This window comes from Charadrius vociferus, unplaced genomic scaffold (genome assembly GCF_000708025.1).
Source record: "Charadrius vociferus isolate BGI_N301 unplaced genomic scaffold, ASM70802v2 scaffold232, whole genome shotgun sequence".
NCBI classification, from domain to species: Eukaryota; Metazoa; Chordata; class Aves; order Charadriiformes; family Charadriidae; genus Charadrius; species Charadrius vociferus.
In genome coordinates, this window is record NW_009647009.1 from 99,472 (window position 1) to 115,875 (window position 16,404).

Below are 16,404 nucleotides of genomic sequence, written 5' to 3' on the forward strand. Positions count from 1 at the left end.
ATCGCGTCCGTCTCGTATTTGGTTCTCCACTGGGCCACTTCGCTGTTGGCCTTGGACAGGGCACGCTGCAGCTCCCCCTTGGCTTCCTGCTCCTCCTCATACTGTTCCCGGAGCAAGTCACAGTCATGGCGAGCAGACTGCAAGGCGTGGGCCAGGGCGTTCTTGGCCTGTGAGCACATTGGGATTGGTAACCTGAATATTTGGCTTGAGATGCCTCTTGATAATGAAATTGACAGTGAAATTAGAATGAAGCTCTTATTAGGCAAATGAAGCTGGGAGCTGATGATGTGTTAGTGACAGGTGCTCTGGGGACAGCAATCTGTTGTTTCTGTAAGTGTTTCGACATATGTGTAAGGTCTTGCACCTGGGGCAGTATAATCTAGGAGTGCAGCACAGACTGGGATCGACCTGGCTGCGGATTAGCTCTTTGGAAAGGGGCTTGGGGGACAACAAGCTCAATATGAATAAGCAGTGTGCTGAAGTGGCAAAGAAAGCCAACAGGATCGTTGGTTGCATCAAAAAGGGTATCACCAGCAGAGACAAAGAAGTCATTATCCCACTCTACTCAGTGCTGGTCAGGCCATACCAGGAATACTGTGTTCAGTTTTGGTCCCTGCTATGCCAAAAAGATATGGACAGGCTGGAGATGGTCCAGAGGACAGCCACCAAGATGATCATAGGACTGGGAAGCCTGCCATATGACAAAAGGCTGAGAGTATTGAGTTTGTTCAGCCTTGAGAAATGAAGACTTAGGGGAGATCTTATCACTGTGTTCCAGTATATAAAGAGTGGTTAAAAACAAGACGCAGACTCCCATTTTACAAGGAGTCCCATGGAAAAGATGCAGGGTAATGGGTATAAGTTACTCCTGTGGAGATTCCAATGGGATACAAGAGGAAAATTTTTCACAGTGAGAATAATCAGCCATTGGAATAAACTCCCAGGGAAGTGGTGGATTCCCCATCACTGGACACTTCTGAGGTTCAGCTGGCCAGCCGCTGGGATATCTTGTCAAGATTCCACTTTTACCAAGAAAGGTTGGGCGACACGCTCGTTGAGGTCCCTTCCAACCTGGTATTCTATCAGTCCATGAGTCTATGATATGTGTCTGAACCCTGTCTTAGTGAGTATCATCAGCATCTCATGAAAGCCTTGTGCATGACTTCTTCCTGCATCGAAATCATTATGCTTCCTTCCCCCTCTAGGTCATGAGTTGGGGGATGTGCATTACTGGTGCACCCTCCAGTACTACACGTGTTTGGGGAAAGAATATTGAACCAATCTTGGATCAGACAGGATTCTCCAGATTCACTTAGGGGGGATGTAGGTAGTGGGGTAATTCCAGACCTTTATTTCTTCCTCTAGATGCCTCTTGAGTTCCTCAATCTGTTGGGTAAATCCTTGCTTGCCCCTAGATAGCTGAGAAATCAGAGCATCTTTTTCCTCCACCTGGCGTGAATATTCACCTGGGAAGGGTAAAGTGACAAAATATATCAATACTGTGACAGTTTCTGCCTGTAAACCCATGCAAGCAGGAGTGGCCTGGAGAGGTTACAGAAGTTGTCACTTTGCAGCCTGTGCTTATGCCCACAGCTTGCAGATCCTCCCATTGCACCTGAGGAATGAGGGTGTCTCACCTGATTCTGTCTGCAGACGAGCTCTTTGAGTATTGAGGTCATTGATCATGCGCTGATTCTGCTCCTCCTTAGTTTTTATCTCACTCAGCTGGTCTTCCAGAGTGCGGCACATCTTCTCCAGATTTGCCTAGATAGCAAGCATACACAAGGAAAGGAAAGGAGATGAACACCTGGACTCTGCCTTATCCTCACAGCGGGTACTTTTTTTTTATGAGAATGGGGCTGGTAGATGTAGCCTCTGTGCCATACTGTGGCCCTGTGAGCACGTTCTACGGCAATTCCATACCTTGGCTTTGGAGACAGACTCCATGTTACTGGCCAAGTCGTCAATCTCCATCTTCAGCTCACTCTTCTCCTTCTCAAGCTTCTGCTTCACTCGTTGCAGGTTGTCGATCTGCTCCCCAAGCTCAGCTGTGCTGTCCGCGTGCTTCTTCCGCAGTGCAGCAGCCGTGGCTTCGTGCTGCAGCGTGGCCTCTTCGAGGTCACGACGCATCTTCTGAAATTCTGCCTCACGCTTCTTGTTCATCTCCATCTGAGCTGCGGTAGCCCCTCCTGCTTCTTCCAGGCGCTCGCTGATCTCCTCGAGCTCCCTTGAGAGGTCAGCCCGATGCTTCTCTGCTTTTGCCCGAGAGGTTCGCTCTGCCTCAATTTCCTCCTCCAGTTCCTCAATACGCGCCTGGGGAACATTAGGGACCCTTCACACCCATGTCCTCCTCCTTCCTGAACTGTGTCTGGGTGAGAGAGGGGAAGGGACAGAGACTTGCCTGCAGCTCCTTGATCTTCTTCTGTAATTGCATGCCCAGGGCTTGCTCATCCTCGATTTTGCTCTGGATCTGGCTGATTTCAAAGTCTTTCCTTTGGGCAAAGCAAAAGGCGTTAGAGCTCACAGAGAAAAGACAAGTGCACCAGCCCAGCACTCAGGTGCCCAACAGCCCCACTTACTTCTTCAGTTTCTCATCCAGCTGCTGCTTATCATTTTCCAAATCCATTATGCTGTCATGGGCCAGCTTCAGGTCTCCTTCGAGTTTCCTCTTAGCTCTCTCAAGGTCCATGCGCAGTTTCTTCTCCTGCTCCAGGGACCCTTCCAGCTAAACACAACAAGACCATCAGTGCTCCACCAGTCAGGTCTAACTCCACACCTGTCCTCTTCTTGCTGTATGTCTGTGGGCTTACATCATCCACTTGCTGCTCCAGCTTGGTCTTGGCTTTGGTCAGCGTATTGACTTTGTCCTCTTCTACCTGCAGGTCATCCAGTGTCTGCTGATGGGCCTCTTGGAGGGCTTTCTTCTCTTTTGTCAGCTTGGCGATGGTCTCGTCCAGGTTTGCCATCTCCTCTGTGAGGTTTTTCACCTGTGGATTGTAAGAAAGTGCAAAAAGTCATTGCAGAAGACTTGCCTGCTAGCACAGTGACCTTTTCACTTTGCAGTGCTTAGCCAGGAGCTTCTTTTTAGTTTGGGCTCCCTAGCTGCCCCGCTGTGTTCCTCCTGGTATGTTCCAAACCAACCTTGGTTCTGAGGATACCAGGCTGATGTGGGAGCCATCTGTCCCTTCACCCTCTGTGTGACTCCCGGTGTGTGTACCTTGTTTTCAGTGGCGTGTTTTTCCTTCTCAACCTTGGCCAGTGTTAACTCAAGGTCATCAATATCTTTCTTCAGCTCTGAACATTCGTCCTCCAGTTTCCTCTTCTTGGCTGTCAGCTCAGCGTTAATCTCCTCCTCATCCTCAGCCCTTTCAGTCACCTCCTTAATTTTGGCTTCCAGCTGGATTTTGGTTTTGATGAGCTGGTCACACCTTTCCTCAGCATCAGCCAAGCTGTCTGCTTCCTGGTGGGGAGACACAGGTTTTCGCGGGTTGTAATGCTCTGAAGATTTGCCGCCCTGTCCTTTCTATCACTGAGTAGGCATGTGTTAAAATGGGGGATGAACCTGGCCTTCCACTCCAGAACTGGAAGCTCTTCCCAGGTGTCTACTGGGAAACCTGTTCATCCGGAATCAGCATTGATTCCAAATTTTCTGTGTCTCTTCAAAATGCTTCACAGAGAGGGCAGCTAGGAGAATACTTCATGCACACACAGCATGGCAGAACAGGGGTCACTTCAATTACTACATTCTGCAGGAGCAAGGCCTTGGAGTCTTTTTTCCTGACAGAAAAAATATTTTGTACCTTTTTCTTTTTAGTTGTCTGATTGAGAACCTTATATTATTTGGGAAGTACAGGCTCTTCCTTTTTTTGGAGAATAATTTATTTGAGAAAGGAAGCACTTTTCTAACTGCATTAAAATTGGTGCAAGACCAATAGGGTTCTTGCCTTTCCTGTCAGCTACTTCTGTGCCTTCTTTCCAGGCCATGCCTAGCATTTCCAGTGCTAACTTTTTGATCACTTCATTTGTTGCTAAGAAAGTGCCTTTTCCTAATTGAGTTGGAATGGGAAGTAGCTGTGTTTCTGAAAGTAATCAAGGCCTTCTGGTGTAGCTGCAAGTAGGAAAAGGGAGTCCTTCTCAGGTTTGCCTTTACTCTGTTAGACCCATACACTGCTCTGAGAGCTGAGTAGATGGAGATACTTCCCTTCCAGTTCAGAGCTCTGCTGTGGATTACAGGTTGGCTCGTGTTATGGGGCTCTTTCCTCAGCATGCCCCTGCCAGTGCCTGTTTACTCAACGTTAGAGCGTGTGATGTAGACTGTTTCCTACTGCACGTTAGTCAGCTTCCTGCATGTCTCTGCTGAGGGTAAGAAGCATTCTGACTGATTATCATTCTTTTTCCAGGGACAAATGAAGAGTGATACTCACAGCCTGCACTTGCAGCTGCAGATCGTTTTTCTCCTGCAGCAAGGTCACCATTTTCTCCTCCAGCTCCTTCCTCTTGGCCTCAGACTTTGCAAGCTCTTCCTTGGTTTTCTCAAACTCTTCCTTCATGTTGGCCATCTCCTTCTCAGATTCTGCACTTTTCAGCAAGGGCTTGATCTTGAAGAACAGCTTCATCCAGGGCCAGTGCTTGACATTCATGAATGCACGAACATTGTACTGGATACAGAAGATTGAGTCCCTGAAATTCAATTCCCATGGCTATTGCATAGCTTCAGTGTGATGAAATGAAGCTTCATTAGTCAAGTACCATGGCAGCAAACTAAATATAAGAAATGTCTACCTCCTCTCCACCATTCTCCGATACTCTACTCTCATCAGGAAACCCCTGCACCTGGCTTGTGTTCGAGTGATGATTTCTGCTAGCTTGTCATCTCTCATCTCCTCCAGCAGTCCCAGCAGTCCAGCTTTGAAGAATACCTTTAGAAAGGAAGTGTTGCAGCATGTCTTTGTCAGATAGTACAGAATAGAGGCACATAATCTTTCAGGATCCTGAAGTAGATTTTAATGGCCATGACCAATCTCACCTTCGGCCCACTCAAAAACCCTCTGTCCAAGGCCCATGAGCTTCCTATAAGCTCAGCCGTAAGCATTCAGTCACTGTCTGAGCTATGTGGTATGTTCTGGCTTCCAGTTCAGCCACAGCTTCAGCCATACCTGTGCCTTGTGATGGACCCCAGTGAGCTCTTCTATCACCTGCGGTCTTTCTTCCTGGCTTGCTATTAGACCAATCTCTTTGCTGTGTATCTGTCCAGGAATTAATGAAAAGTGCCTGGGCCTTTTTAGCCTAGCTATATGTGACCCTGACCAATCTCGAAAACCGAGGCTTTATTTCTTCACCTCAGACCTTCCTTATTGTCATAAACCTGCCTGATGATCTGGACTCTTGGTTGTATCTGACTACCGTTCCTGGGTCCTCCCCACTGGCATTGCTTGGATACTCTGGAGCTGGGCACCTGCTGATTGAGGCCCCTACCCTGCCAGCTCTGTTCTTGTGCTGTGCTCCCTGCCCCTGACAAAGCGGCCCACCCTTACCACCCCCTGACAAAATTTTAACATAGGTCTTGTTTCTACCTTGGTGTGACCAAATCTGTATTGGGTGTGGTCCACATCAATGGACCCAAGGAGCTTTTCTGAAGCCTTCTTGCTGTCCATGAACTGTCCCTCTGGGATAGCACTTGCATTAAGCACTCGGTACCTGCAGAAGAAAACAGAACATGAAGAAGTCCCCACCACCAAAAACACCACTATCATTGAACCCCACAGCCTTCTCAGACTGTGTCACTGAAGCAATTTCATGCCTGGAGACAGTTCATCCTGTCAGAACAGGATATGGAGAGTGTTTTTACTATTAACTCCAAGTGCAAGAGAATCCTGATCTCAGCAGCGTCATATCATCATGTACTGATGGTGAAACTTTTCTGTATTACTGCTCATTACCAATTTAAAGTATAGTGTTTCAAGTATTTTATGATACTTGGGCTCTTCAGCTTGGTCTGAAAGGACAGAAAGGTGTGACACTCTTACCTTTGTTTGAAGTCAGCATACAGGACTCTGCTGGGGAACCCTTTCCTGCAAATTCGGATCCCTTCCAGCACACCGTTACAGCGCAGCTGATGCAGCACCAGCTCATGCTCCATGGCACCTAACAAACACCACCATTAGGGACCACCCAAATCTTTGACACTCAGGAGAAGAGCTTCTGCTGCTCAAGTTTTCCACCTATTGGATCCCCTTACCAGGTGTTTTTGTCTCATTTGGGATGATGCATCGTACAAAATGGGGGTGAGTGCTGCGTAGATTTGCCATCAGCTTGTTTAAATTCTCCTGTGAGATCATGAAATGAAGTTTGTATTATTAAGCATAAGCACTGGGACCTTAACAGTGGATGTATCAAACTGAGTGTTTCAGGATGCAAACCTGTCTTCTCTAAAACATCTTACAGAGCTCCCAAAGGGAAACTTGGAAACTAAAGGCCCCCAGATATTTGAAGTTGTTTTGTAGAATAACGGTTAGTATTACTTTTCCTAGATCTCCCTATACAAATAAATAGCTGCCATTTCTCAGCTTTCCTTCCAGCTGGTATTTCTTGGTATTTGGTAGGTATTTAGTTAGGCATTTTAAGTGGATGACAGGTACTCTTGCATAAGTGTGATTAGCATCTGATTTGTGAGCTAAGTTCTTTTTAAATGGAAGGAATATTTGTACAGCCCATACAAATTGAGTTTTTTAGTAGTAACTCAATCTCCCTAAATATCTCCACCTCAGCCTTGAAAACATAACTGAAAGCTGACCTGAAAATTCATTAAACTGATGTAATTTAATACTTTTTCTCTTTCCCCATTGAAATGAAACCATTGCCTTGCAAGCTTACAATCTCAAGGTAATTGTTTTGCTTTCGATGTTTAAACTAATATTTTGAAATTCTACAATGCGTCTAAACTGAAAATCTTCATAGATATGTAAAACAGGTATGGAAAATATCTCTGAAGTCTCCAGACAAAATTTTAAGGAAGTTCAGCTGATTTGTTATTCACTTTCAGTCTAAGTAGGTAAACTTCACCCTTTCGAGATTTTTGTGGAATATTCAGAGAAAGTAATAGCAAAATTAAGGCAGGGGAAAGAAACCACCAAAAAATAAAAATGCAATATAAATAGACAGCTTGTTCGAAAAAACGTCTAAGACGGTTGCCTAAAGGAGTTCCAGCAATCTGACAGTATCATTCTGTCTCCTGAAGTAAAAGGAAGACCATGCAGGTAGAGATTTTGTGGTGTTCTGAGGAAGTTTTTCTGTATATTCCAAGGATGGCAAGGAAAGGATTCTCAAGGATAAAACCACCTATGACCAAAACTGAAACAGACCTTGAAGATTCAGAATAAAATTACTTTGCAACTTCACAGAGATAATGAATTGAGTGCTTACTCGGAAAAGAGCAGAGACAGTCTGGAATGAAGAACCCTTCTTCTTGCCACCCTTCTTGCCACCACCACCAGCAGCCTCTGCAACATTGAAGAAAATGAGAAGATGCCTTTAACATTGCCCTTGAGATTCCCCTTTGTACCATATGAACACATGGAAATGGATTTTACAGAACTTACCTGCTTCCCCACCATAGCTGGCAAAGAGTAAGGCCAGTGTCTTCACAGATGATTTCTGGTACAACCCAATGACAGTTTCATTCAGGGGGTCCTTGTTCTTCTCCAGCCAGCCAGTGATGTTGTAGTCCACCGTGCCAGCATAGTGCACCAGGGAGAAGTGGGCCTCAACCTTGCCTTTGGCAGGCTTGGGCTTCTGGAAGTTGTTGGACTTTCCCAGATGCTGGTCGTAGAGCTTATTCTTGAAAGAGGTGTCCGTTGCCTTGGGGAACATGCACTCCTCTTCCAGGATGGAGAAGATGCCCATGGGCTGGAAGGTACCACAAGAAGTGACAGAAAGATGATAATGATGTGAAGCATGTGCTATGAACATCAAAGGTAGCCATGTGTTGCTGGTAGCGTCTCAGCCTGGATAGGGCCTAAGTTTGTCAGGAGTTGTTCTCAGCCAGGCAGCTTACTTCTGCCTTCCCTGACCTTCCTGCAGCCTGTCTTCACAGAACTGGTAAGAACGTCTGTCTGGTTCAGGTTAGAATTGGGAACAGCATTGGAGGGAGAAGTGGTAAACAGAAAAACAATTGGGAAAATAGCTACAAGAGGCCTAGTTATTTTGAGAAGTCAGGTGAGAAAATATTTATTTCCCAGATTTGCGTGTGGAGTTCTGATTGGAGTCTTCAGAGGAAAAAGGAAAGGAGACTGACTCCAGTTTTTTTTTCAAGAAGTCTGTTGGGGGGAGTCCAGGCTACCTTTACCATGCTTGAAGACCAGGTAATGCAGGATTGATGACACAGATTTGCATTTCTCAGTTTCTCTTCCCCAGACTAAAATAAATTTCAATGCAAAATATTTTGTTTAACTGACACCGAATGTATGGCCATCAGTTCTCTCTGAGCTGAATGTGGCTGAGAAACATCACAGAATTCCAAAATACATTGTACGCTTGTACGGAAAAGGTACCTTCTCAATGAGCTCAATGCAGGCAGCCAGGTCCATCCCAAAGTCAATGAACTCCCATTCAATGCCTTCTTTCTTGTACTCCTCCTGCTCCAGCACGAACATGTGGTGGTTGAAGAACTGTTGCAGTTTCTCATTGGTGAAGTTGATGCAGAGCTGCTCAAAGCTGTTGAACTGCCCAAAGCAAGGAGAGGTGCACAAGTTCTCAAGGTGTGCCCAACAGCACAGCGTTTTGCTAGCATTCTCCTAGTGCTGTTGGAAGTTCCCCAGCTGAAACACCACTCCTAACCATGCTGTAGCAGTGTGTGCTTCCTTACCAGGACTTCCAGTGTAAAAATTACTGTCCTCAAAGGGTTTTATTATTGTTATTATTTTCATTGATTTTGAAATCAAGCTAAAAATAACATTTCTTTTTTACTGTGCTACTCAAAAGCAAATCCTTCAGTAACCTTAGCTGCAGCATAGTGTTGGTGTCTCAGCTCTTTGACTTCGCAGAGGGTGGACGCCTCCTCAGTGTCGCACTCAGAAATTTCTCTGCACTCAGATCAGCAGTCCGGGGGTTTCTCTGCTCTGACACAGAACTCCTAGCATCATCACTGCATTCACATGCTGTGACATTTTGTGTAGCACTACTCTTTCATGGCTCTTCCAAGAGCATCCACACATTTGGCCCATATCTGTGTAAGCCTTAGTCCTAGAGCTGTCTCTTTGCAAAGCCTGGGAGCTTTCAAGCTCAAGGGCCTCTGGGACCATTTGTCAGAAAGCAGAGCTTTCTTCTACCTGTTGACAACATTTGTTAGTAAGGACATTTGAAGGTGCTACAGTGACAGAGAGGAGGGAGGGTTTTCTAGAGAACTGCAGATGAGGAGGATAAACTTCTGAATCTTCTTAAAAAGAAGTGTGTCTTTGGGTCCACATAACCCGTCCCTGGCCCTCCCCTGACTATGGTACCCAATCCTTGTTCCTTACATCAAAGATCTCAAAGCCAGCAATGTCCAGGACACCAATGAAGTACTGTCTGGGTTGCTTGGTATCCAGCTGTTGGTTGATGCGAACAACCATCCACAGGAACATCTTCTCATAGACAGCCTTTGCCAGAGCACCAACGGCATTGTTCACCTAAAGCAGAGAAGAAAGGACCAAAGGTACCTCCTGGGGTCAAAGAAGAATCCTCAAACATTTTTTCAAGCCATGTATTTTCCACCTCCAGATTTTACCTGTGACACATTTTGACCTTTGGTCACGTATTCATTCCCAACCTTGACTCGGGGATAACACAGGGCTTTGAGCAATTCAGCTGAGTTCAGGCCCATCAGGTAGGCAGCCTTGTCAGCCACTATGGAGGGGCAGAGAGAGAGAGAAGCATTTATCTTTGGACAATGGCTAGAATTTGCTCAGTATGAACAACTCTGCTGTTCATGTTCTAGAAACGGAAAAGCATTGGTCTGGTCTCGTACAGAAGGTCTGGGGAGGAATGTAAATTCTGGAAGCTAATGATGGCCTTCTTTAACAGCAAGAACAAACATGGCTTGGATAGGAATAGCTTGTATCTGGAAGTTCCCAGAAGAAACCCAAAGGCCTCTGGGAGTAGATGAGGCATACATGCAGCAGATTCCTTTTCTGTGGGAAGTGAATTTCTGCATCGCAAAGAAAGCAAAGAAAGCAGGATTTATTTCACAAAAACATATAATGGTGACGGTGGTTGAAGGTTTAGAGAGAGAGAGATATGCTGTGTTGAAGTTGAAGTTCCCCCTTTCAGGCTGTGTGTGTTTTGGGAGCATCCTTTAGATAAAGTAATGGTATTTTCCATGATCAGGGAAGCACCTCTGCAGTTAGACAATGAGCAAAGATGCTTTTCGTCAGTGTTTTCTGTGGTGACTCAGGCCAGCAAAGGCCTATCTTTGGTTGCTAACATACCATCTCTGCAAACAGAGCAGTTCTTTGAACATGTTAGTTGATGAATTTGCTGATACCTTCTGTGCCATCGGGCTCTGCCTGCTCCTCTCGTTGTTTCTGCTTGAACTTCAGGTTCCCGTAGTGCATGACAGCCCCGGTCAGCTTGTAGATGGCTGTTTTTTCATCAGCAGAAAAGCCCAGGATGTCAATGGCACTCTGCAGTCAAAGCAATGGAGTAAAAACATTACCCAACAACCTTAAACAATCTCATTGAAAAAAATTTCTCTATAGTACTTACATCTGTAGCCATGAGCTCCTCCTGGTCATCAATGCTGGGAACAGTGACCTCACCTTGACTCACATAGTGGAAATCAAAAGGATTGGTGGTAATGAGGAGCATGTCTGAAAGCAGGAAGAGACAAGGCACAGGCTTAGTTTTGCCATCCAGGTAACAGAGGGAACTGTTGCTCATCTATCATCCTCAAAAAGACATAATGATCTTTCCTACCAATTAACTCTGGCTTCTTATTAGACATGATCTGGTAAAATATGTGGTAGCTTCTTTCTGCCTTGAGCTGGAAAGTGACTCTGGACTTCTCCAGCAGATCTGTCATGGAAGGTAGAAAGAGGTAGTCACAGGGACGTACATGGAGGTGGGAATTTAGGAAGGAGTGGGAACAGGCCTGGAGAGTCTCTTACAAGTTTCAATGTCAGCAGAAGCCAGTTTGCCTGTGGCCCCAAAGTGGATTCTGATGAATTTGCCCTGTTAAGGAGAAGAAGCAGCATTTCAGCCTGGATGGGTTCTTTTGGCATCTCCTTTATGTGGAATACTGCTGGGGCATCATTTATCTTGTAAAGAGAGGGAGATATTAGCCCATCGCTACTGCTATAATGAGGTGGGATTTTGTCCAAAGCAACAACTTACAAAGCGTGAGGAGTTGTCGTTCCTCACGGTCTTGGCGTTTCCAAAGGCCTCCAGCAGTGGGTTGGCGCTGATGATTTGATCCTCAAGCGTTCCCTGCAGGATGATAATTATTGCTGGTTACCCTTTCCAAAAATCACGTGAGGAACAGAGGAAAGCCTTGATTCAAGCCAGCATCTGTTAATTATTGGTTTCATCCTCAAGTGTTCCCTACAGGCTGAAAAGTATTCAGTTACAGTGTTTAGTTGATATGGTAATTTCATGTGAAACGTCCAGTCTGTTCTTCCTGACTCACCTGCATTTTGCCAGGCTGGTCTTCCTTCTTCTTCTCCCCGCTCGCTGCAATTGTTGCAAAGTACTGGATGACACGCTTTGTGTTCACAGTCTTCCCTGCACCGGATTCTCCGCTGTCAAGCCAAAGAGAGAAGCAGAGAGCGTGTGGTCAGGCAGGAGGTCCCCTGGCATTGGGCAGCCCCGCAGGGACCCAAGCAGGGGGTGTACATACGTGATCAGGATCGACTGGTTCTCGCGATCTGTGAGAGAGGCAGAAACAGAGATGCTGCTAATGGCATTCTTGAGTAGTAAGGAATTCAATGGATGTGATAATACAACAGTACTTTTAGAGAGCCTATGTATTACATGGAGAGGGCTGGAGTTATCAAAATTTGGGTTTCTTCAATGTTTTTTTTACTTCTGAGGTATCCATTTAAACTCCCTTTTCAATTGTTGAGATAGGACATTTCTCACTATTCTAATCTATTTCTCTTGTCAGTCTCTGTATGAAATGAATACAGATGCACGAACACCTATTAATTTCCAGTGACTTCAAGAAGTCTGTAGGATTATCTTCCTCAGAGAAGTCTGTTACAGACATTGGACGGCTTTGGTATGAAGGAACTCCCTATAGAATCCACAGAGAAAAATACCAATTTCTTGTGTACCTTTTTAAGGTCCCAGCAAGTATAACTAACTGCTTATACATCAGTGAGTCCTCAAACAATTTGAGACTCTGAGATCAGTTTATACCTGTTTCCCTTTAACAAAGTAGCCTTTGAGAAGTTTGATTAATTAGGTCTCATCTCTAAATAGCAAGGGGTTGTAGCCACTAACTGTATAGGTCGAAAGCATTTTGATGTCCCGCTTACCTAACTCATTTGTAGAAGTGTAGAGTTTTAATCAATGTTGGGAATGTTTAAAAAAGATCTTTTTTTCCCTCCTTTTCTTAATTTTCTTTTTCACCAGTGAATTCAAAGGAACAAATTCTTTCTGTGGTGGGAAAGAGCGTGGGAGTTCTCTTGCTTTGGTTTTTTTTTTTTTTCAGATTGTTTCTGCTCATTTTTTTGTTTATTTTTGTCTTTATAAGTCTGTTTCTAAAGGCACTAACTAAGAGAAGGAAGAAAGAAGAAAGCAAATGTGAAAAAAAATGCTACACTACTTGTTGTCCATGAACCTGCTCCAGTTTTAAATGTGGAAGTGGAAAAGGAGAAAAAAAAAAAAAACACATTCAAATCATCGTTCTATTTTTATTCGATATTCAGGGACTCTTTTTAAGAGTCAGCATTATCACTCTGTGATGTTCAGTAATGTCCTTGTGGAATCATGAAACAACTGTAGATGTATAGCCATCAAATTATTGATTCCCCTCTGCATATTGCAGTTTTGGTGCAGAGAATTCTAGTCCTTTCTGGTCAAGTAACTTTCACGCCTAAGAGGCAAATCCATAATACCAGAGTATTAACTAAGAGCTAATTTGAAAGCATTTATCATTGCTTCCACAGGGTGCAACTTTGCTGGGATTCTGTATCTTATTCTTTTCCAAGAAGTTGTAAATATCAGAATAATACTTGAAATCAGATCATTTTCTTTTTCAAACAATGTCTTCATGAAGCCCAAACACTTAGAAATTAACCTACAATACAGTTTAGGGAGACATTGAACAATTGAATTAGTTCAGAGCTATATTAATATTTTCTGTCAGATTTTGAGCAAATCAGATCTCAGTCATAGGTAGGGGAGAATTTTTGTTTCACCTGTCACAATTCATCCTATTAATTATTCTTCACTGTAGCTTTTTCAATGCTCTTATCTGCATGCTATCAGTTAGAGTTTCAAAAATCAGTAGGACAGAACTGTGTCTCATGCACAATATCAACAACTGTTAAAATAATTAATTAAAGCCTCATGTTGAAGTTTACATCTCTACACATACACATATTTTTTTAAAAAGAACACAAATGTTATATTGCCATGAAGATGCTGCCATTGTCTCACCAGTTAGCATGAACTGATAGGCATTGTCAGAGATGGAGAAGATGTGTGGAGGGGCCTCCTGGCGCTTCTTGCCTCGGTAGGCCAACACCACCTCCGGGTTGTACACCGGCAGCCACTTGTAGGGGTTGACAGTGACGCAGAAGAGACCCGAGTAGGTCTGCGAGGAAGGGAGACACCACGTTGGCTTCCACTTAGCCTGGCAGAGCAGGTCCTCCTCACTACCCAAAGGAAGACTGCTGCTGGTACTTACGTAGATCATCCAGGCTGCATAACGCTCTTTGAGGTTGTACAGCACAGCGGGTTCGTGGAGGTGGGTCATCATGGCCATGTCCTCGATTTTATCATACTTGGGAGGGTTCATGGAGAAGATTTGATCTTCCTTCACGGTCAGGGTCTGTCAGATGAAGAAGGAGATGCATATATGTCAGCTAAGAGCTGAGAGTGGGAATTACATACAGTTTTTAAGCCTTGGTTTTCACTCACCTCTCCACCTTCAGTCTTGACAGTGACCTTCCCAGATTCTTTGCTCTGGATTGTCCCTTTCACAAAGGATTCCTTAGGATGTACCACAAAGACGGATGACTTGGCATCAAATGGCTTGTTCTGGGCCTCGATTCTTTCCTTCTCTGATTTTCGGAGGTAAGGAGCTGCCTCCCCAAAGGCAGCCATCTCAGCATCTGGAGAAGTCATGGTTGCACTTATACAGGAGGCACAGTCAGCAGAGTACTCTGTAGGAAAGAAGATATGTTGAGTCAGTGAGTGAGCAGCTTTATGTGGAAGAGAGGAAATCTCTTGCACTTTGATCTCTTCAAATATTTAAGTAGGTATAAGCAAGTCAAAATTTGGATTTAAACTTCCCAGTTTTGGCTGAAAATACTTGTATGCTTCTCTGAAATTTGTCCATTGTACATCTAGCTATGTAACAAAGTATAGAACAGTCCTTTGGCGTTGCAGTGTTGTAGTACAGTTTAGCAGTATTACTTCAACTTTGTGGACTCTAGTGAATTTTGAAGTTGCCATAGTAGAAATTTAATATTAAATAAGTCTCTGATTATTTTTTTAAATTCTACCCAAGAGTTTCCAAAAGACTTGCTTGATTCATAGGAAATATTGGGTTTTCACTGGAAAATTTCCTTGCTATGGACAATTCATCTTGCATTATGACAGATATAAATGTCTCTATTGCCTGTTCTGCTTTCTAGAAATCTTAAACTGTTGGATTAGTTCCTTTTCCTTAAAAATTGGGTTTTTTTGTTTTGTTTTTTTTTAATTCTGGTGGCAGAGTGAGTCACTGCTGTCTGAAAACATACCAACTCATTTTGTGTTGCACACATATCCAGAGCTAATATATAAGATGAAGGAAAAGATGTTGCTTTCAAACCTGGAATAAAATCACTCATGAGAGAGACAGTCCCTGATAGAAATGGATACCCAACGCTTATAGGACTTAAATGGAATAAAAAGGTATATGCTTAGCCCAGAAGTTCACAGGAGCCATACACTTACCTTGAAATTTTCTGTCAAGACTGGGCACAGCAGTCCAAAGAGACTTTTATAGAGTCCGGTATGCAGATGCTCTGGATGTTTCCTTTTCCTTCAGTCAAAATATATTTTGGCAAACCATCTTTGGCAAAACATTGTCTGGCAAACTTAACTAACGACATAATTGTCATTTGATTTGACTAGATATATTTAGAAATGTTTTACATCTTACCATTCCTGTGGATCCATTTCCTATAAATAGTCTGACAGTGCTATTAATAAGGGAATCTTGATTACTCAAGGCACTTAAAGAACTTGGATGTAGAATTTATAGATTCCTCTACTGAGAGAACTTGACCTTTGACCCAGGCATGATTCTTTGGCATTTCTGTACTGCAACTATTCCAGATGTAAAATGGGAATAAACTAATATATCTTGTGTACATGGTCCTGTGAATTTAGGGATTACCTTTACAGTATTAGAAAAGACAATTCTACAAAAGACAAATTATGACTAAATGTCATTCAATAATTCATTATATGTTATATTGAAAAGGGGAAAACAAGACACATACTGTCAGCTAGGACTTTGACTGCAATAGCACTAGATACAGAGGGAATCCAAGAGACAGCAAGTCAGAATACAAGTTCAAGTTTGGACATGCAATTCATGCCTAGAGAGTGAAAGGTGACTCCTAGCTATAAAAAGAAATAAATATCTATGTGAGCAAATCTGCACTTTATTTTGCAGAAAGTAAAAAATTCAAAATATGCATACTACAGACTTGTTCAGTATTGCTGTAGTCACTCATAACTGATATTAGAGAAAAGTCTTACCTACTTTTAAACAAACAAATTACTCATGGTAATACCTGAAAAAAGAATATTATACCGCTTTTTTTCTAGCTAGTCTAGAAGAAATGTGTAACATTGAATAAATAGCATTTTTAATAGGAAAGTTATTCATAGTTAGTTATTTCTGTTTCTCAACCTTTAATAAAGATACTCTAAGGGTGAAGAAAGACAAATATGCAAAGGTAACCTGGACCAGAAAAAATAAATTAAATATATGCATACTCAATAAATACACAATGATACTTCCTACTTCCTCTCACACAAAAATAAAGTGTTAACATGCCTTAAAGAGCATAAGTTTGTGTCTCAAATATGCACATAGGTACTGTCAAAATATGTCGAGCAACGTCCTCAACCAAGTAAGGAAGCAGGGGAGGGCCCTGTAGCCCTTCAGTACCTACAACAGGTAGACCTGGAAAGTGGCTGATCTAG

General features: G+C 43.5%; 1 protein-coding gene across 1 annotated transcript in view; it reads right to left on the reverse strand.

The window, feature by feature from the left end:
* LOC104295657 (myosin heavy chain, skeletal muscle, adult-like) overlaps nt 1–14,304 on the reverse strand; it is a 17,971-nt gene extending 3,667 nt beyond the window's left edge. The window contains exons 1-28 of the mRNA XM_009895424.1: nt 14,119–14,304; nt 13,886–14,029; nt 13,636–13,792; nt 11,870–11,897; nt 11,660–11,771; nt 11,368–11,460; nt 11,142–11,205; nt 10,951–11,049; nt 10,741–10,844; nt 10,520–10,658; nt 9,764–9,882; nt 9,516–9,665; nt 8,550–8,720; nt 7,611–7,905; nt 7,423–7,499; nt 6,239–6,326; nt 6,027–6,144; nt 5,574–5,697; nt 4,783–4,919; nt 4,425–4,680; nt 3,218–3,460; nt 2,811–2,987; nt 2,580–2,725; nt 2,402–2,492; nt 1,924–2,313; nt 1,638–1,764; nt 1,348–1,466; nt 6–167 (exon numbers count right to left, since the gene is read on the reverse strand). Of these exons, the coding sequence (XP_009893726.1) occupies nt 6–167; nt 1,348–1,466; nt 1,638–1,764; nt 1,924–2,313; nt 2,402–2,492; nt 2,580–2,725; nt 2,811–2,987; nt 3,218–3,460; nt 4,425–4,680; nt 4,783–4,919; nt 5,574–5,697; nt 6,027–6,144; nt 6,239–6,326; nt 7,423–7,499; nt 7,611–7,905; nt 8,550–8,720; nt 9,516–9,665; nt 9,764–9,882; nt 10,520–10,658; nt 10,741–10,844; nt 10,951–11,049; nt 11,142–11,205; nt 11,368–11,460; nt 11,660–11,771; nt 11,870–11,897; nt 13,636–13,792; nt 13,886–14,029; nt 14,119–14,304 (4,116 nt within the window). The remainder of the gene's footprint in view (nt 1–5; nt 168–1,347; nt 1,467–1,637; nt 1,765–1,923; nt 2,314–2,401; nt 2,493–2,579; nt 2,726–2,810; nt 2,988–3,217; nt 3,461–4,424; nt 4,681–4,782; nt 4,920–5,573; nt 5,698–6,026; nt 6,145–6,238; nt 6,327–7,422; nt 7,500–7,610; nt 7,906–8,549; nt 8,721–9,515; nt 9,666–9,763; nt 9,883–10,519; nt 10,659–10,740; nt 10,845–10,950; nt 11,050–11,141; nt 11,206–11,367; nt 11,461–11,659; nt 11,772–11,869; nt 11,898–13,635; nt 13,793–13,885; nt 14,030–14,118) is intronic.
* Nucleotides 14,305–16,404: the final 2,100 nt, after the last annotated feature.